The 19,246-nt window shown below is 38.8% G+C and overlaps 6 protein-coding genes and 1 non-coding gene across 9 annotated transcripts; 2 read left to right on the forward strand and 5 right to left on the reverse strand.

Annotated features, from left to right (window-relative positions):
• Window positions 1–404: 404 nt before the first annotated feature.
• LOC130690176 (uncharacterized) lies at window positions 405–1,907 on the reverse strand. 2 transcript variants are annotated; one of them, XM_057513177.2, is made up of 2 exons: window positions 1,755–1,907; window positions 405–1,659 (listed from the first exon to the last, which is right to left on the reverse strand). In XM_057513177.2, the coding sequence occupies exons 1-2, from the start codon at window positions 1,772–1,774 to the stop codon at window positions 1,086–1,088; spliced, it is 594 nt and encodes a 197-aa protein (XP_057369160.1). In that variant the 5' UTR covers window positions 1,775–1,907; the 3' UTR covers window positions 405–1,085. The 2 variants fall into 2 exon arrangements, with proteins under 2 accessions (XP_057369160.1, XP_059351904.1); XM_059495921.1 differs by having other exon boundaries at window positions 1,705–1,832.
• A 1,935-nt stretch (window positions 1,908–3,842) lies between these two features.
• On the forward strand, window positions 3,843–3,924 carry Trnas-cga (transfer RNA serine (anticodon CGA)). The gene has a single exon. It is a non-coding gene; the product is annotated as a tRNA-Ser (tRNA).
• A 552-nt stretch (window positions 3,925–4,476) lies between these two features.
• On the reverse strand, window positions 4,477–5,346 carry LOC130690186 (uncharacterized). Its single transcript, XM_057513192.2, has 2 exons — window positions 5,280–5,346; window positions 4,477–5,069 (listed from the first exon to the last, which is right to left on the reverse strand). Exon 2 carries the CDS (start codon window positions 5,066–5,068, stop codon window positions 4,544–4,546), a length of 525 nt encoding a protein of 174 aa, XP_057369175.1. The 5' UTR covers window position 5,069; window positions 5,280–5,346; the 3' UTR covers window positions 4,477–4,543.
• Window positions 5,347–8,983: 3,637 nt separating this feature from the next.
• Window positions 8,984–10,180, reverse strand: LOC130690194 (uncharacterized). Its single transcript, XM_057513202.2, has 4 exons — window positions 10,028–10,180; window positions 9,844–9,940; window positions 9,496–9,685; window positions 8,984–9,310 (listed from the first exon to the last, which is right to left on the reverse strand). Exons 2-4 carry the CDS (start codon window positions 9,938–9,940, stop codon window positions 9,190–9,192), a joined length of 408 nt encoding a protein of 135 aa, XP_057369185.1. The 5' UTR covers window positions 10,028–10,180; the 3' UTR covers window positions 8,984–9,189.
• A 2,697-nt stretch (window positions 10,181–12,877) lies between these two features.
• Window positions 12,878–14,784, reverse strand: LOC130690141 (uncharacterized). Its single transcript, XM_057513130.2, has 9 exons — window positions 14,559–14,784; window positions 14,118–14,233; window positions 13,934–14,053; window positions 13,728–13,878; window positions 13,585–13,647; window positions 13,475–13,525; window positions 13,247–13,409; window positions 13,076–13,185; window positions 12,878–13,018 (listed from the first exon to the last, which is right to left on the reverse strand). The coding sequence occupies exons 1-9, from the start codon at window positions 14,767–14,769 to the stop codon at window positions 12,984–12,986; spliced, it is 1,020 nt and encodes a 339-aa protein (XP_057369113.1). The 5' UTR covers window positions 14,770–14,784; the 3' UTR covers window positions 12,878–12,983.
• A 308-nt stretch (window positions 14,785–15,092) lies between these two features.
• LOC130690129 (serine hydroxymethyltransferase-like) lies at window positions 15,093–17,132 on the forward strand. Of its 2 annotated transcripts, XM_057513113.2 has the most exons (7): window positions 15,093–15,110; window positions 15,178–15,488; window positions 15,558–15,733; window positions 15,800–15,982; window positions 16,035–16,408; window positions 16,472–16,646; window positions 16,724–17,132. In XM_057513113.2, exons 2-7 carry the CDS (start codon window positions 15,271–15,273, stop codon window positions 17,002–17,004), a joined length of 1,407 nt encoding a protein of 468 aa, XP_057369096.1. In that variant the 5' UTR covers window positions 15,093–15,110; window positions 15,178–15,270; the 3' UTR covers window positions 17,005–17,132. The 2 variants fall into 2 exon arrangements, with proteins under 2 accessions (XP_057369096.1, XP_057369095.1); XM_057513112.2 differs by lacking the exon at window positions 15,093–15,110 and having other exon boundaries at window positions 15,114–15,488.
• Window positions 17,112–18,618, reverse strand: LOC130690145 (Golgi to ER traffic protein 4 homolog). Its single transcript, XM_057513135.2, has 7 exons — window positions 18,454–18,618; window positions 18,051–18,373; window positions 17,814–17,967; window positions 17,632–17,757; window positions 17,462–17,558; window positions 17,347–17,398; window positions 17,112–17,285 (listed from the first exon to the last, which is right to left on the reverse strand). Exons 1-7 carry the CDS (start codon window positions 18,573–18,575, stop codon window positions 17,188–17,190), a joined length of 972 nt encoding a protein of 323 aa, XP_057369118.1. The 5' UTR covers window positions 18,576–18,618; the 3' UTR covers window positions 17,112–17,187.
• Window positions 18,619–19,246: the final 628 nt, after the last annotated feature.

The raw sequence follows: 19,246 nt of genomic DNA on the forward strand, positions 1-19,246 counted from the left end.
GATCCCAGTATCAATGAAAGTTGACTTCCCCTTGAGGTAAGTAAATTGCAGCACGCCTAAACAAGGACCGTGTAGGGTTCTTTTATTTTTTTTTATTGAACCCAATTGTTTGAAACAACACTTAAGTGGAACAACTAATATGGCGTAGTTTTTTCAGGCGCTGTCTAGGGGGTGGCGGCATTGGTGTCTTCTGTTAACGGGAGCATTATCCCAGCACTGCTGCAGTCACTGGCTTTTGTCTGGGATTCACTTGGCCGTTAGTTCAATGCCCATTTTTGGACCAGTTTTTTTTTTCGTGTTCGGTAAGACCTACCTCCAACTGCCATTTTTCCCTCAGGGCTAATCCATGTGATGAAACCAGTCAACTCGCCAAAGGCTTTAAAATCAACAAAAGGTAATACAACTCCGTTTTTCTCACATTTATTGTTGTCTCTTTACAACTCCGTTGATCAGGGTCTAAACGTCTCAAACTTCACGTTTTGCAATGAAAAAAAAAGATTGTAGATGGCATTTATTGTTGGTCGTTCGGTGATAATAAATTAATGGAGCGATCGGTAAATCACGTGATCGTGAACTAATAAACTTTGAAAATAAAATAAAACTGGAATGCGTGTGTTGTTTATAACTAAACAGGTTTTGGGTTGATCTGCGTGAAGGAATGTATTTGGGGCGTGACCCGTCGATGTGAGAAACGGTTCACGACTTGTGTCCACGGGGATGCGCCATCGCTAAGAGACCTTGAACTTTTGCGTGGTTTTCAAGCAGCTTCTTGTTAGTATGGGTAAATTCATCAGTACAAAACCTGATATCAATGAATTTTGTTTTGGCTTTTTCACTAGAGCGTTAAATGCTGATCACCATGGTAGGTTGATGAAACGCTAGTGGTAAAAGCTCGTTCCATCAGTTTGACTTCTGCTGGCGTTGGCCAATTTCTTTTTTTCGTTTATCTTTTTAACTAAAAACAGTTGATGAGAATCTTTTTAAAATATTGTCGAAGGTGTGGCACTTGACAACCTGAGCAATCACAAAAAAAATTAAATAAATAAAACTACCAATCTGTTCTTGGCTAGGGCATTAGCGACGTGTCACATTTCGTATTTGAGCATGCCATTTTCAATGGCGTAGATGACGCTTTGCGAAATTTGATCAACGTAATTCCAGTCAACTACGTCGTTTTTATCCTCCACCTCATCTTCCCTCCTACCGAACGCCAGCGCTAAGGGACTGAGCGGTAACGCCACACCCAAGACGATTCCCAGAGTTCCGACAACTAAACCGATGATTGTCAAAATCCTGACGACTCGGATCACTTTGCGGATGGCATCCGCATTATTCACTTCGAAACGTGACAGTTTCTGAAACAGACTGTGCACCATTAAATCCCATTTGTTTGGATAGGCGTGAAGCGGGTCCGCCGGGTTGTACTTTTTACTCGTTTCCAATTGCTTGCGGATGAAACCCATTGGATTGGTCTTCTTTGTTGCTCGACTCAAGATTGACAGGCTGTCATTCTTGAACGATTTCGCCCACGATTTTAAATTGTTTTTCAACTCGCAGTTCGTTCTTCGGACGCTCCATCGTTTCGAAGATGAATTCTTAGGAGATTCCAGGGACGAAACGACCGCAATACATATTAAGATTACCAGGCATGTGTAGCACCTGCAAAAAATAAAACGAAAGGAATTTCAAATGGATTTAATTTACATAAGCAGATGGGTGCGCCACAGGTGTTGGAAGAACAAAAAATGTGTTACCCGACTGTTGATGGCCTCATATTAAAGAAAATCTTGCGTGATTATCCACGTGGTCTTAAAAAAGGGAATATCCAATTTTTTTCAGAAATTACACAGGTCTCTTTGTGCCACTGATGGTAAACTAGTCACTTTGTTACATGTCACCCCAGCGAGTCGCAAAATGAAACGGCGTCACGTACAACCAATACCGGTAGTTTTTGACCCAGCGTGAAAGAACACACACGTCTCAACGGCGCGATCGTCGCGATCGAAATGAATTTTCTTCTGGGTCTGAATCATGCTTTTAAAAAAATAGAATTTCCCAATCTTGGACTGGGATACGGCGTCGACCTGCTTTTCTAGACCAAATGCACCTCTCGAAATGGGCGGTCCTTTCCAGACGGGAAGGAAGACTAAGGCAAAACGGGTAAACCGGTTCCTTCTACTGGGTAAAAAATAACTTAAGAAAGAGAACAAAAAACCTTAGAAGGCTTGACCATCCCAATGCGGAAGTTTTAAGACTCTTGTCTCTGCTATTTTTTATTCGACTGAGATAGCTTTAGAAAAAAAAAAAGAGACAGGCGTGACCCATCCAAGTTATGCTGGCAGACATGCGTGCATTCGCGTGAACCTTAGATTTGATGGGAGGAATATGTCACCCCCAAGGCATATCGTATGATCAATCACTAAGAATCAGCATATGTATTTCATGATCGAATCTTCGCCCGGTTTATTTTATTTTTTTTCATGAACGAGATTGTTAAGATATACTTGTAAGCTTACAGTAGGAAGATTTGCCAAGATAATCTGAATCATCACCAAATATGGTGGCCAAAGGAAAAAAAAAGAAAGCATGTATAAAATTTTTTGTTTTTTTAGATGTCAACTAGAGTTGATTCTTTCATCGAAAAAAAAAACGGTTGGTATTCCCAAAAAGAAGTGGAGTTTTGTTTCCCCCAGTAGGTAACCTATATTTATTGGGCGCAAGTTCAAGCACGTAGCCACTTACATAAAACGTGGCCATGTGGCGTATAACGTAAAAAAAGAGATTCAAAAAAAAAAAAAAAAAAAAACTTTCCGAAACACATGGCTGGTCTTTGGTGACTTCGTTACAAGGAAATCGCGGGATTGTTTTTTTTCCAGAGAGATTCTAAAAATCAGAGAAGCGTTAAAACAAAAAAAAATGTTCAGCTGTTCTTCTTAATTGCACGTTGCGTCGATGTTGGAAAGAAAGAAATCCAGTAATAGCTAGTTTTCTAGTTACGTTTTAAATTTATTAATTGAAGTTTAATTCAGTTTGGAAGTTCATCCATCGCTTTTTATTTTCTTCTACTTATTAATTCATTCGGAAATGGTTGCACAATTGTTAATGGAAAATAGACTACAAACACGTCATGACTCGTGGCCTACGGGCTAACTATTCTTTTTCCATGGCTTTACAAAAATGCCAAGTCACGATGAAATTTCCATCCAGCTGTTTTTTTGGGCAAGGTCTTGCGCTTTTTCGTACTACCGTTGTTGAATTCACGGCGAATCATCGTGACACGGCCAGATCACGGCTTTATCGAAAGTTTTTTTCTACAGAAACATATAATCTAGTGCCATGACGAAGACGGATGTTTTTCGCAACAAACGATTGTTTTGAGCCCTTCAAGATTCACAAGACAAACAAAAACACATTTGTCAAAGATAAATTTCTCCACTTCGGGAAGTCGCTAGTGAGTAAACTGAACAAGGAAACGAACGGAAATGAATAAGGAAAATTTAAATATATTCCGGATGTAACTCGCTGCCAAAAAGGGAGAATGACAGCAGCGTGGAAAAGCCAAATGATTAACGGTAGAGTAGTGTGTATTTAGCGAACAACATTCTTCAAAACCATTTCCAGGACAGTTGTGCTAGCCTATTTTCCCGAATTGCGCCCGACAAGCCATGCGATTGAGTTTTCAAATTCCTCTTGTGCTGCACTACCAGAAAATGAACTGGCGTTATCGCATATACAAATTGTTTCATAGAATAAAGAATTCCATTGTCCATTTTACTGCGCACTTTCCGAAGGCACTTTATTTCTATACCAAATGACACAGTGTATAGAACTCGTTTGTATATGCGGATGTGGCCGAGTGGTTAAGGCGACTGACTCGAAATCAGTTTCCCTCTGGGAGCACAGGTTCGAATCCTGTCATCTGCGAATAACACTTTTTTTTCTTTTTAACAAACACCTTCACATCAAGTGTAATGTGATATGTATTAAGTTAATGGAATATGTTTTTCGTTTCATTTCATCAAGGTTTGTAGTTTTTTTCGAAAGTGGGGAAGAAGTCTAGTATCACGACACAATATACTTATAGCAGGGGAAATAGATTTTGACTTCCTGTAGAAACCAAAAGGGTCAGTAAATTTTCAAAGAAAACCACATAGTTGTTAATGTAATTTTTAAATTATTGTAATTTCAAGTGGCTGCCCATACCTCTTAGGATCATCTGAGAAAGGCATTGGTATATATTTGGCATTTTGTGCCAGCTGTCTGTTTTGTCATCATTGTGGAACGTCATGTGTCCTTCTCAAAGTATGAAGTTAGATTATTTCTTGATATCCGTCACATTAAATAAATCAAAGTCAGCCATGCACATTTTAAAATGCTTACATTGTGCACAACTTATAAGGTTTCGAATAAACGTATCGAATTCTTTTCTTTTTTTTTGGTCGACCAACAAGAAATCAGCATAAATGGAAACTTCAATTTTTGTTTTGAAAGAGCAGTTTATTCGACATATTTAATTAAGTTACAAAAAATGACTGATGGAGGACTATTGGTTTTTGAGACGATACGCTTCTATAGCCTTGTAAACTTGACTGGCCATCAAGTTGAGCTTCTGACTGTCCATTTTGAAGCCCATTTCATCAGCGCGTCCTTTGAATGTGTTAAAACCCGTAAGAATGGTTTTGAAAAAACCAATTCCAGTAAATAAAGAAACGATCCAAATGGCCAAAGCCAGTCCCAAAATGCCAGCAACGGCCCAAAAAACGACACCGGTGTAGGCGATGGCGAAATTTCCTGATGTCTTCAGTTGGTAATCATTGCTTGGATGTAGAATAGCTGGGAAACCGGGTTGTGTACGGAAAATAGGCTCATTGTTAGTTTCAAGAGCATCTGCCGTAACAACCGGTTCTTCTTGTTGCCTGGCGCTTCTTAGCCCGCTAGTTAGCGTAATCATATTTTGACTTGAAGAGATGGTTGTGGCAGGCGAAGAACCGATGGCTGCAATTGCCGCTCCACGTGACAAGGAAATTGCAGCAGCTAATTCCAGAACGACGGCCAAAATGAATTTCATTCTATCAAACCGAAGGCAAACAAAGCAATTAAGTTCAACATGTTTTTCCAATTTAACTCAGTGGGTAACGAATAGCTATCAGCGAAATTTCAAAGAAATTTAATGTCAAATCATTTTTTTTAATGCAGAATATTTGCATTTAAAAAAATCTGATGCTTCTAATTTGAAATAGGCTCTTGACCATACAAGAATAATAATAAAAGCAAATTACTTTAAATGTAGAAGAGTTGGGAGCTGTTGAAATTGGGATGTGAAAGGCGAGTTGTTTCTGTCGAATGATGCATTGCAGCTGCCTTTTATTGTAAATTGAACCCGTATCGACCTTAGGTCACACCAAACCACAACCAATAGCGATCCAAGATTTTAGCCCAGATGAGAATTGATTCATTAGTCTACGTGCATCCGCTTTTCTCTTTCTGTTTTTCATTTTCTTTCTGTGTGTCGTCAATACGATTTATCTGTCTCATTAAAGGTGAAAATATAGTCGAGGTTAGGTCGATTGGGCTGTCTCGAGACTTGACCCTACTGACCCAGTTCTCCTTGAACCGCACTTAATTCTTTTACAAACCTTCTTTTACACAACATACGCAAGTAGACTATACAAATCTATATTTTTAAACAACTCCGTTGGGACGTATCTTAAGTCCTACTCTCCCAGACAAACTCCAAAATAATTGATTGTTTAGACAACATTGCTAAGCCTCAAATTTAACTTGAATTCAAAGTTAATCACATGGCAATGGTAGTTAATGAAAATAGAAAGTTGCCAACATAAACCGTTAACAAAAAATATCCTTTCTTGGAACATTTGGCAATAGCATGTAGATGTGCGAGTTTTCTTCTGTTTCCATATAGTCCTATAAAATTTTACGAGGTATCCACTACGAATGGGCAAAATAGCACAACGAACAAGAGTCATACGGAATTAATGGTTGGTCATTTTTTTCCCACAGTCATAATGTTTTACGCGTAGATGTCATTCGACTTGTACTCACCGTCATCCTGTGACCGTGTTTCTTAAAGTTTCAAACGAATATGGAACACGGATTCTGTGAACTTACTAACTATGGATTCTGAGTGAATATTATACTAGTCTTATGCTCGCTCTGTTTTTCATTTCTATTCTTCTGGTTTTGCATGCACGATCAAATTGCAAAGGTCAATCAAAGAGTGCTTTACATTGACGTATTGTTAAAATGTGATAGTGCTATTCAGCGTTATATTCAGGTAGGTGGGAAAAGGTATCTCTACATTGGTATCCACGAACCTAAATTTTCTGTAGTGGACTATAATTACTGTGTGCGCGTGTAATACACACGTGTAACGTCAGCGCATCACTTTTTTAGGCCAAGAAGTTCATTCTTGTGGGAAAGTACCTGATTTCAACAGCGTCACAAGGAACATGCAAATTAGATTGTCAACCTCCTGTTTTGTACTTTTTTTCTCGTCGCGGTTTTTGACGAAAACACGCGTTATGATGCATTTCAATTATCGCTTCATTTTGGTGGGCAAACAGCCAACTCAATAGCGGTAAACAGCATAAACAATAGTTATTATACGTATGTGGTTAATGATGTACTTAAATATAATCAGCGTAATTAAATACGAGCAATTTAATTCCATCCGTTCCTGTTTTATTCAGGTTGCCAGAGTCAAACCAATGTCGAAAGTCATGGAACCGGGTCTGGAAGCTTCCAGTATACCTGATGGCTAGAGGACTCGTTCTTTGATTCGTCAGCTTGACAACACCCTTTTAGTTTTTTTTTTTGCGTTTTGTTTCATTCCGGTTGTTGCGTCCGTTTTGCCAATTTGTGCTGAAGAACGCCAACGTATCAACATTTTGAACCTGGAGGGTTCAAATTGTTGCAAGAATATTCTCTTGAATGCAAGCTTATTAAAACTGTTTTTGTTCGCAAATTGTTAATAACAACTGCTTATCTTGATATTGCATTTTTTTTTCTTCGTCATATGTTACTTTTCATTTTACGTTGACGGATGAATATTTGCTATTGGCTAGCGTATTCAAATTTTGCCAAAACCAGTGACTTTGGTGTCTAATTCAAGCACCCGTATAAGTTCATTCACACTAGACTATACCATCCTTACACGCTTGGTTGGTTCGAAACCCACCGGAAGTGCATAAACATAATGCTCGGGTCTCATCAAACACGCTAATGTTCACTAAGTAGTATAACGGGATACGGTGCTGTATATAATCAACACCGTCACATAAATGTATAGTCGTGAGAACAAACAAGAAAGAGCAAACATTTTTTTTTAAAGAAAAGTATCTCGTCAATTTTCTTGGACATTATAACGATTTCTAGACTTTGATATACAAAAACGGCTCTGGCTAATCTGCATACTATACATCCTAGTTCGTTTGAGTGAAAAAAAGAACAGTACAGATATGCCATGAATGTTCATGTAAAAAAGTAGAACACAAAGTCAATCAGCATGAAGACACAGGTTTGTTTTGTCTTTTTATCCGTTTTTGTGCACCACGTGTCGAGAGTTCCTTTCAGAGTATTTTTTTTTTTTTTAATTTCCTGGTTCAACGAACAAGGCACGTAGGCAAACTACGATAAACCGGTTTTGCGTGCAATGTAGTTTGATTGGTACTTAGCCATTCATATAGGATGCCTGAAGCCGGTTTGCTAAGATCCTATAGCTGTGCAGTGGTGACCTACATTGATGATGTTTTAAAACGAAATCACATTTACTGCTAAGACGGCAAAATATGAAATCGAACACGTATACGGAACAGCCAGAAAATACATAATTTTTCTCAGCATCGCTCTAGGGTGTTCTTTGCGTCGGTAGCTCATTACCTACCAAACAGCAGCAAATGTTGATTGAAAACCTACGTAAGCTCTAACTTTTGGACTTAATATTTTCAGTTTGTATTGCTCGCCAGTTATTAAATCTAAGAAGATAAGCTGTCGTTATACAGAAAATATAGAATAAAGATTGAAAAAAAAAAATAAATGCTCACCATCAATTATCCATAGGGCAAATGCTGATATCATAGCCAAGAGTCAGGTGCGAAGTACTATCGACTTCGTACAGAATTGTTCGTTTGCATTTTTGCTTTTTTTTTATCTTTCAAGGGACTGGGGTGAATGTACGACCTTTATTTCACCTTGATCCGTTACGCCGGCATATGTTTACACTTCATAAATTAGTTTTGTGTCAACATTAGGACATTGTCTTTACAATATTCAATGGTGCAACATGTTGCATAAGCAATTCCATTTTTTTCTAAGCACAGTATTTCTTTATTCATCCCATTTTTGATGCCTACTTAAACAAAGGTTTGTGTCGCAGATAATTGCGAACCGAGTTGCCAAATCTGCTTGGCTATAAATATAGCCAGAGCCACCCGTGGCGCTTATGATCAATGTCTCACCTGTCAGTGACATGACACGTTCCAGTCACTTGCTGACAAATCGATTGTATTTGGTGATGTTGCTTTTAACAGTTGTAGGTGTGGTGCATGGCACGCGTGACGTGATGACGCAAGATGTCATCAGCCAGCCGGAACTGTTTCGACTTTCTCCTGTCCGTTTAACGTCATTGTGGTCCAGCCGTCAGCAGCCGTCACGTTTAGTCGGTGTCGTTGAACCTGGCCGTTTGTTGAATATCTTCTTGGGTATCATCTTGGTTATGGGCTTTGCCGTTTTGAATTCTTATCTATTCATCGCTCTCGGAATTAGCGGCGCCTTGCCTCCAAGATTCGCAGGACGACCTCGGGGTCGACCACCTCGAGGTGGCAATGTTGGCATGCCGCAATTTTCTCAACAGATTTTCAATGCCCTGGACGAAAATCGTTTCACCATTGAATAACACTCAAGCGTATTTTGCATATCCAATGCCTCCCCAGCATTGGCAGTATTGTGCCCCCGTTTCCGCCTAATTTATTGTAAATACTCGTTCACAATTAATAGGAACAAATACAAGTTTTATTTATTTTTTCTCTGGAAGAATGTGATCGATCAACGACCACTCAACGTATAAAAGACGCATCCGTAAATAATATAAAATTATTATTATTAAATTAAGAGTAAAAAAAACAAATGTTGTCGGAACTGTTGAGTCCGTAGAGATGATAAAGGTCAAGTTTACTCATCTCGTGGATTGGAGCAAGGGAATTGTTTCTTGCAATCGTCCTTGTAGGTGGCCGCTTCCTTGAAGGCGCGGAGAGTATCTTGCCAGCTATTGGGAACCCAGCGGTCCAGAACCCTATGGGAAATAAACAATTAAAATCATTTAAACTTCTGAAAACATGCCCATTTGTACACGTGGATGACCCGCTTTCCGCACCCCTTTCGGGTTAAAACCGCATATTACGAATGCGGTTATGTGGGAAATGGGCATAAAATATGAATACAAAATAATTAGGTGTGTCGAAGAAACGGATGTCTTACATCAAAACAATCTCCTTGCCAGTAACATCGGCAACGTAATTTCCGGCTTTACAGGCCGAATAGCGGAGGCAGTCTTGGTCGCCCAAAGCAGCTCCAACTACTGTCGACATGACCTCTGGAGTTACGTAATCGTAAACAGACGATGTTTTGTTCGTCATTTTCTCGGGCTCTGTTGGCATGGAAACGTCACCTATTTTCAATAAAACCAGTTAATCGTAAGATACCATTCCACGAATCAATCACAAATATTTGACTTTGATGATTATAGATTGGCCATCATCGTTGGGATTGACACTGATTGAATTGGATACTGTAAAAAAACAAACAAAAAACAATTAAGGCTGGTACCTGTTTTGCCAGCTAACGGGACACCTTCGACTGACAAGAGGACGACCAGAAGAATCCAGACGCAGGAAAAAATTGCCAACAATCCGAAACCTCTCATCTATAGATTGAAAACAGGTGGATGAAACAAAAGGTATAAAAATGTTTGGAGAAATGACGACTAAAGAGAGAAAACGAGTTGACTAACGATAGCGGCTGTTTTCTTTCCGATTGCTCTACGAAAACGTGTGGAGAATAGGACGAAATCCAGTGGCGTGTGTGCGACCGGCACTAGTTTGAAGACGACTGACGCACTTAGCTTGCTTTCAAATCGCCAAATGCTCCAGCGCTCTTTTTAACAGCGAGGCGGCCAACCGCAATGCGCCCAGCAGCAAAGTCGCTTTCACCTCAACGCGCTGCTGACCTGATTTCCCTTCCTGTTGTCGGCCAACACATCTTCCTCTTTCTTCTTCTTCGCTGTACTGCTCCCTCTCATCTTACCCTCCAATGGGAAAACACGGTTTCAAACGAAAGACGGTGCCGTCAAATTCATTTCGTCACATCCGTATATTTCTCCTCTTTCTCTACATGCTTGAAAGAGAAAATAAGGAACATGTTTAAACGAATGTATTTTACAAAATGGAAAGTATAGAGTGAATACGCAGAAGAGACCAGGATGTGCTGGAAAATCTTGGCTTTTCTAAATGTGGTGGGTCACTGGTCACTGGGTGGTTTATTTTGTTTTTCTTTCTAGGTCAACATTATTGCAGCGATGGATAGCTCTTTGTATTCCTACCAACATACTTAGCAGCCATCTTTAAAATCGCTAAAGATGATCAGGATACATTGCGTTGATGTACCGGTTTATGACGCATCGTGACATCAAATAACGGAATTTCGAAATCAACTGACTTTCAGAGCGTGACGGCTATCCGTGAAAGCCAAACCTCCAGGAAACCAATGACAGAAAAAGTGTTTTTTTTATACATATTTCGTTGTCATTTCTTATAAAACATGAATATTATCATGTTAATGCATTGTCCCATTTCCAATATCGTCATGTTTTTTTTTTCTCGCACACCATCAAATAATGCCATCAAATTCGCGATTCAAGAATATTATGGTTACGCTTCGGTTCATAAGCCTGCGTCTTACTTTTCTATTGTTATTCTAGGTTTTAATCAAAGTAGCTCTTCTTTTCTTTTTGTGGCTGTTTTCTTAGACGTACCTTCTGGTGAGTGGTGCGAACTGTCTGTTTAAAATAAAAAAAAACCTCGAATATTTTCAAGGTTATTGACTCCTCTTCGTGTGTGCGAAATGTTTTGTTTTCTTTCTCTTTTCTTTGTGTTTTTCTAGGACAACGGGTCGACAAGTTTACCTAGCGGAATTGCAAGAAAGGAGGACCACAAGTCCGCACCAGTGGTCCAATATGAGCAGGTAACACTGCACACGGCAAGTTGCTCATTCTAGAAAGATTGCCGATTACTCAATTCATTTGAACGGCATATTTCGTGGTTATTTCGTCATTCTTATCAGGCGGAAGCAATATTTCTTTCCCCAGTTTTCTTTTTTAGTGTGCCACCAAACAGGAGAGAATGAGCGAACGAATGCACAAGTGGAAGCATTTCGAGATAATACGTTATGTGAACTTTGGTTGGTGATGCGAAATTGTTTTGGCAGTTCGACTGGCTCGCATCCGACTGGTTTTCAAACTGACGCATATTAAAAACAGGGAGTAACTTGAGTGTTTCTCGTGCGAATATTATTCCGTTATCGTGTCCGTCTGGCCAGACATTACGCAGAAAGAAAACAACATAAAAGAGCGAAGGGTAAAGAAAGAACAAGCATTGACGGATAGGATTCTGATTGGTGAGCTCGTAAAGAGGAGGACCTGGCCTTATTAAAGAGGTCTGATTGCGTTAGATAATAAGCATACAGTAAAAGCAATCAATACCAGTAAAGCCAACGCTTGAAAAGGAGGCACAAGCATGTTGCAGATACGATCACGACTGCTAACGATCTAACTATTTCATGTGGCAATTAGTCAATGTGTTAAGGAAGTTAACGGGTTTTTAATAGTGAAGGAATCCTATTATACAACACAAAAGCCTAAACAAAATAATTTAATCTACCTTTTCTGCCAAATGCATCTTCTTTCCTGTTAATCGAAAAATCGCAAAATGTATTATTCATTGCGTTGGCAACCAATTCAAAAGATTGCTGTTACTTGGGATTTCCCCTACTCCAAGCAGATTCCATAAGGAAAAACAAATGTTTTTATTTTGTTACTAACCTAGATAAACAAAGAAATATTTTGGGCCAAGTTACTGGTTGCATCGAATATTCAATCACAAGAGAAAGGAACCGACCAGTTTTCGTAGAATTCACTAATCTTTAGATTTAAGTGATGCTCATATAGTTTTACTTTCATATTGCTGAAAATCAACTACGACGTAATTTGATGTGGGACATAACATATGTACAGGGGGTATTAAGAAAAAAGAAAAATACGAATGTGGAGGGGGAGTAAAAAAAATAAGGAAAAGGATAACGGGAAAGTTGTGATTACCTTTTTACCCTAAAAATATTCATCAGACAAGAAAACGAGGTCAAAACAATCGCCTTTGGCTACAAAAGCAAATTGCTTCCTCTTTCACAGATGAAAATAAAACGATTCTTTTTAGAGTCTAAGGGACTCCCTTTTCTGGGGTGCCTAATAATCGTTTCCCTTCTATTTCAACCTGAAATAACTGAATCACCCCCGTTTTCTTAACGAAACAAAAGAAAAAAAAAGGCAACCCCCATGAATATACCCCTTCGCTTTGGGGGTCATTTGCCAAGTGAACGAACCTTAGTATTTACGAGTGATGGAAACTTAACCAAGAAAGGATGCCTTCAACCTTGCCGTTAGAAATTTTTTAACTTTAAATGTTTTCTTCAACATTTTCTGTGAGTTCTCTAAATTTTAACTGCCTTCTTAGAGACAAACGCTGTTGTCAATCCATACATTGAGGAGAAATGAAATTATAGTAAAATAACCAAACCAGAAGAAAAATGGTATCCTTGAACTGGAAATCTATTGGAATATAGTGCAATTTTGTGTAAGAAAGGGGTAAAATTGAAGGAAGATTGTCTTCTTTCCAGTTATGTTTCAGGTGCTGCCTCTATTTTTGTAGATGAGTGTAATGCCACTTGTCCACTATAAAGCAAACGTATTTGTCAATAAACATATGTGATAATTTCGTGGCTTGATTACCTTCGTTTTCAAGACCAGGGCCATCCGTAAGCTGAGGGCACTTTTTAACAATTTCCTCCGCTTCTGGGATTTGTACCTTGCATGGGGCACCTTCAGCGTTTACACAGGTGCTGTAAAAAAAACCAGATAACATTGAAATTAACTAAAAATTTATCCAAAAAATAATCATACCTGTTGACTCCATGGCAGTCAACTTGACCGGCGACCATTTTCTTCCAATGTTCATGAGTCTCTTCAATCACTTCAAGAGCAAACTCGCGTGGCTTAGCCTCTCCGTTGAAAGCAAACTCGTTAGGTGGCTTCCCGTCGGGTATCTTGTAGATGCGAAACCACTCTATCGTATAACATATTTGTATAGCACAATATTCTTTTATCAATAGATGTATTTTTTCACAATACCGACGGTTGCGTTCATAAATCCCGGCATATGCTTCTCAACGTCTTCAATGCCTAAAAAAAAACTATCTTTAAAAAAATGATGCAAGATATATTAAGATATTCGGCTTTACTGTTCAGCTCAGATGCCAAAGGGTCGTTAACGTCAATTGCTATGACCTTCCAATCAGTTTCACCTGTGACCAATGGTTATCAAAAATTCCGGAAAAATGTCACTAATTTTTAAATTTAACGTCAGCGCTTCGAAAGTATTTACCTTCGTCGATCAATGCAATAGTTCCCAAGACCTTGACTTGAAGAACATCACCCCGCTTGGCGACTCTATGGCCAATTTCGCATACATCTATGGGGTCATTATCTCCCTTACATCCCGTTCTTTCGTCTACTATGTTGGGGTTTTCCCAAGTCTAGGAAAATTAAAAAAGTTAGTTATAATTCCGTGTTTTTAGGGACATTTAGTACCTGAGGGAGAGCTCCATAGTTCCAGATGTAACCATGATGAGGGAAGCAGTTAGCCACAAATCGTAGTTTACCTTTCTTCACATCTTGTTTGATGGGATTTAGGGGCTCTTCTTTGCATATCTGAAAAGATATGGTTTAACAATGATAAGGTAAGCCTTTGGACATGAAATAAAAAAATCTATACCTCCATCTTAGCATTTGTCCAGCGGGGTACTTCAACAACCATATTGAAAATTTTCTGTTCCTGATTGGCAAACAGAGGAATGTCATGGAAAGGGGATACAGGGCCAAACTCATTTCCTGTAAACCACAGGGGATTATATATACTTCCAATCAGAGCTTACATGCAATCTTGTTCTTAAGAATGGACTGTTGCCATGACCACAGACCCTTTGATGACAATACAAAAGCTAATTAAAATTCAAACTCAAAGCCCATTTAAAGAGGACTTTAGTAAACATCAGCTTAAACAACCATGTCTCTAAACATAAAAAAAGCAATAAGAATGTGACCTTAAGGGCAGAATTAACTAGTGATCACCAGAAATTTCACAAGCTACACGCTAACTCGTTATCTTGTACGAGATACGAAAGGGAAGCAACGACAGTAACGTATGCAAACTCACGGAAGAAAATGCGGTGTTCCAACGTATTGGGAGCTCCTCTTTCTTCAATTCGATACATTTTTCGAGGATGGTTAATGGGAAGATTGCGTTTAGCAAAAGACGATTCGCACCTACGTGTGCCAATTAGAGCAGCTGGTGAACGACTCAAGTGACGTGCAACAAGAGTAAGCCGGTTGAACGTTGATAACATTTTCTTTTCGTCCGCAGCCATGGAAGCGGCGTTGCTTCCGATAAAAACTTTTTTTGGGGTGGATCACATATTTGTCAATAAAATGTTATCATTTAAAAACGTGTGTAAAGGTGTTGCTGTAGGATAACTATGCTAATGCGATATCGCATTTCTTTCAACAAGAAATTTTTTTAAAAATTTGGATTTTCAGTTTCCCGCAAGAGGGTCTGACTAGAATAGGCAAGCAGACACGATGTTAAGTCTGATATCCTCGTTTCCCCGGCTATATATAAATCTGTCAAAACCTTAGTCATTCTCTCTGTCCCTTGCCTGTCGTGTGAAGTAGCGTGATAAGCAAGCAGGCACCACGATTTTTTTTTTGTGTAACTTTGTTCTGTAGACTACTTATATGATTGGCCTTCCCTCTCACGCTGTTTCTAATATTTACAGGTCAACTTCATATTTTTCCTGGTCCTTGCCATAGCCCATAGTCAAGTTCATGGTATATTTAAAAATAGTAAAATTCAATAAAAGCAAAACAAAATGAGTGAACTCAACACCAAAGAAGAAATGGTTAAGAAACTAAATGAGACGCTGGAAGTTGCTGACCCAGAAATCTTTGAATTAATTACTAAAGAGAAACATCGTCAAAGCAAAGGGCTGGAAATGATAGCATCAGAAAATTTTACTTCTAAAGCAGTCTTGCAAGCACTTAGTAGCTGTCTCCATAACAAGTATTCAGAAGGATTGCCAGGAATGAGGTAATTTTGTGTATGATGTTATTTCTTTGAAACTTGTTAAAATCCATTTACTTACCAACGAAAGCACAGATATTATGGTGGTAACGAATTCATTGACCAAATTGAAGTGTTGTGTCAAAAGAGGTGCTTGGAGGCATATGGCTTGAATGCAGAACAATGGGGTGTCAATGTTCAACCTTATTCTGGTTCACCTGCCAATTTTGCGGTATATACAGGAATAGTTGAGCCACATGGGCGTATCATGGGTATATTTAGTTGTCATAGTTATAACTTTTTAGATGCCATTACTAGTATACTGGTCCATTTCAAAGGTTTGGACCTTCCTGATGGAGGTCACCTTACGCACGGTTTTTTTACAGCAACTAAAAAAATTTCTGCCACTTCCATATTTTTCGAGTCGATGCCTTATAAATCTGACCCTAAAACGGGTTTGATTGATTACGACCAGCTTGCTATTACGGCGAGACTATTTAAGCCGAAGCTGATTATTGCCGGTAAATTTACCTATTATATTTGTGGAAACAGTAAACATGTTCTGTAGTTTAGGAATTAGTTGTTATTCACGTAACTTGGATTACGCCAAATTTCGTACGATTGCGGATGATGTAGGTGCTTATTTAATGGCCGATATGGCTCACGTCAGTGGTCTCGTTGCTGCAGGAGTCGCCCCTTCGCCTTTCCCCTACTGCGACATTGTAACTACCACTACTCACAAGACGCTTCGTGGACCGAGAGCTGGTGTAATATTTTTCCGTCGTGGCCCAATTAATACGCCTGGTGGCTCCTATGATTTCGAAAATCGAATAAATCAAGCTGTCTTCCCCGGCCTCCAGGGTGGTCCGCATAATCACGCAATTGCTGCAATTGCCATTGCAATGAAGCATGCTAAAACCGAAGATTTCAAATCTTATCAGCAGCAAGTAAATGAATTCAGTGGCAGCGAGAGAGACGTTCCTCTTATGTGTTTATATTATTTTTGTTAGGTCGTGAAAAATGCCCAAGAGCTTTGCCGTGGGTTGCAAGATCTAGGTTACAAGATCGTCACTGACGGTACGGACAACCATTTGATTTTAATGGATTTGCGCACTGTAGGATTGACAGGTTCTAAGGGTGAAAAGATTTTGGAAGAAATCGGGATTGCTTGCAACAAAAATACGGGTATGTTTATTGCCATAACCCGTGATCCTATTTATTGGCAAAATGAGATTCACGTTAACAAAATGTTCCTTGTATAGTTCCAGGTGACAAAAGTGCTTTCAATCCAAGCGGAATTCGCCTCGGAACGCCTGCTCTTACTACTCGCGGGCTTCTCGAAGCTGACATTGTCCGGGTTGTTCAGTTTATTAATAGAGGGTTGCTGTTAGCCATTGAAGTATCAGCGATTTCGGGTCCTAAGTTAGTTGATTTTAAGCGGATATTGCTCGAAGATCAACAGATAAATGCCAAGGTAATGCAGCTAAGGTCAGAAATTGAATCATTCGCCCTCGAATTCCCCATGCCCGGTTATGATTTTTGAAAGAGTTTTTTTATGTTGAGTTTTTAGCTTTTTTTGGGGCATTTTTTGTCCCTCTATCGGGATCAGCAGTAATAAATCGCTTTTATCTTTTGTCGGGTCAGCAATAATAAACATTACATATCTTGTAATTCGTTTCCTCATACACCGATCAACAATTTAAATTGCAACATTAACACTAGAACCCTAATCCAGGTCTGAACTATGGAGATTTGACCTGGCAATGTTATCTTCAGAATCAGAATCACCATCCAAACTGCCTATTAGTGACTGAATCAGATTGCCTGAAAAAATTCGATTTATATGTTAATTCTATAAAGAATTAATAAGTTGTGACATAATTACCAAACATCCCTTGGTTGGACATCCCTCTTGGAGGTGGCATTCCAAAATAAATCTAAGAAATATGTACAATGAATAATAACGAATACGAACAAGAACGAAATGCAGGTCTCATTACCTGCCCAATTCTGTCAAGATAATCTTTGTAAGAGGGGTCGCGTTTAAGGCTAGGTTGGTAATACTCACAAAGTATGGCAAAGGCTGATAATTTGGTACTACAAAACAATACAGAAATTAAGTTAAGAATAAACAAAAGATGAAGCCATTATTTTCAATGCTAAGTAATACCTCCGAATGGCAAGCAACAACATCCATGTAAAGTTAAGCAAAGGGTAATTGAAGGGTGGCTCATTACCCAATAATGGGTGGTGTTCCAAGTAATTATCAAAGAGTGAATTTGCAAAAGTGAGGTTCCTATTATTTAACCAGTAAGATTAAATATCACACAAATCAAAGTCAATGATTGGTACCTTATACAGAGAATTTGCAGTACTGCTTGTGTCACAAAAAGGTCAATTTCAGATGGATAACCAAGATCAACTTGGATTTCCACCAGCATGGAGCCCAAATTTTCCATATCATCTGACCTGATGAAGTGATATCTTGCCATGTGATAGTTAGTTTCTGTAAAATTTGTAAATTTTTAAAAATTTTAGTTATTCATTTTATATTTTATTCATCTTCCATTTAAGTTAAGTTGTGCAAACCTCTCCAGTAAATATTGGCAACCATCTGATGAAGTTGAGGATGTCCTTCGAACTTTTTAGATTCTGGATTTTCATTCTGGGACCAGCTCAATGCTGCCATTAGGAAGGCTTGTCTCTCTGGTGCAGATGAAGGTATTTTTGACATCATATCAGCTAGATTATTGATGATATCCTTTTGAACATTCAATTTTGCTTTCTGTAGGACTTCAACATACAGTTTTGCTAAATCTGCTCCACTTGAATGTTGTTGATGTTGGAATAACAACATTGCGCCATCATACAAAAGCTTTAGTAGAGGCTCATATCTTTCTTGGCCCATGTATCTGTACATAACAATTTGACAGTAGAGGAATAAAGATATTAGAACATTTTGTAACATAAATTTTGAGTAATGAGTTTTAACCTAAAATATAGTGTCCGGTACATTTGATGCGCCTCGTAGTAGTTGCCATCTTCGATAGATTTTCTTAACTTTTGTAATACTCTTTCCGCGCCAGGCCCGGCACGATGCGCGATACCTGCCATCTTTAACTTTTTTTCTTTTCTCGCTTATTCACTGGGTAGTACAGAGATAAAAAGAATGGAAGCGAGACCCATAACACCATCCATGAGATGTCACTAGGTACGACCGTGCGACTTACTTTACGGTGAGTACGCTGAACGGCTAAAGAGTCGTATTAAGGAATGTTACGTGAATAGTGACACGAATTTTGAAGGTAATTTTAGTAAAGTGGCTTTGTTTCGTAGATACGTTGACATCAATTACAAATGTGAATTAGTATGTGGTAGCATACGGTTTCATACAGATAATATTTAATCCACAAATTTTGTTTCAAAAACTTGAGCCATTTTTGTGACATTTTTAAAATCACAGTTTGTATTCTGATACAGAGGGAAGGGCTAAAGTTCGACCACGTGAGTAGTGGCTAGTGATTAGTGAGACCAGTATGAGCTGAAAAACTGAAACATGTATAGCATAAGTTACCCAAGCTGGAGTAAATACATAGTACGATAGGGCTTTGCTCATGCTGAGAAAGCTTCGAACTTATCTTTGCACAACCCCATACAGGAAAAGGGTCCACCAAGAATTTCACATTAGAGTAGACATTAAAACATTAACAGCGCTTGTGATTTCCTGCAACTGGTACCAGATGGCATCCTGCACGGTCAAACTTGTTTCAACAATGTTTTCGATC

This window comes from Daphnia carinata, chromosome 6 (assembly GCF_022539665.2).
Source record: "Daphnia carinata strain CSIRO-1 chromosome 6, CSIRO_AGI_Dcar_HiC_V3, whole genome shotgun sequence".
Taxonomy (NCBI): Eukaryota; Metazoa; Arthropoda; class Branchiopoda; order Diplostraca; family Daphniidae; genus Daphnia; species Daphnia carinata.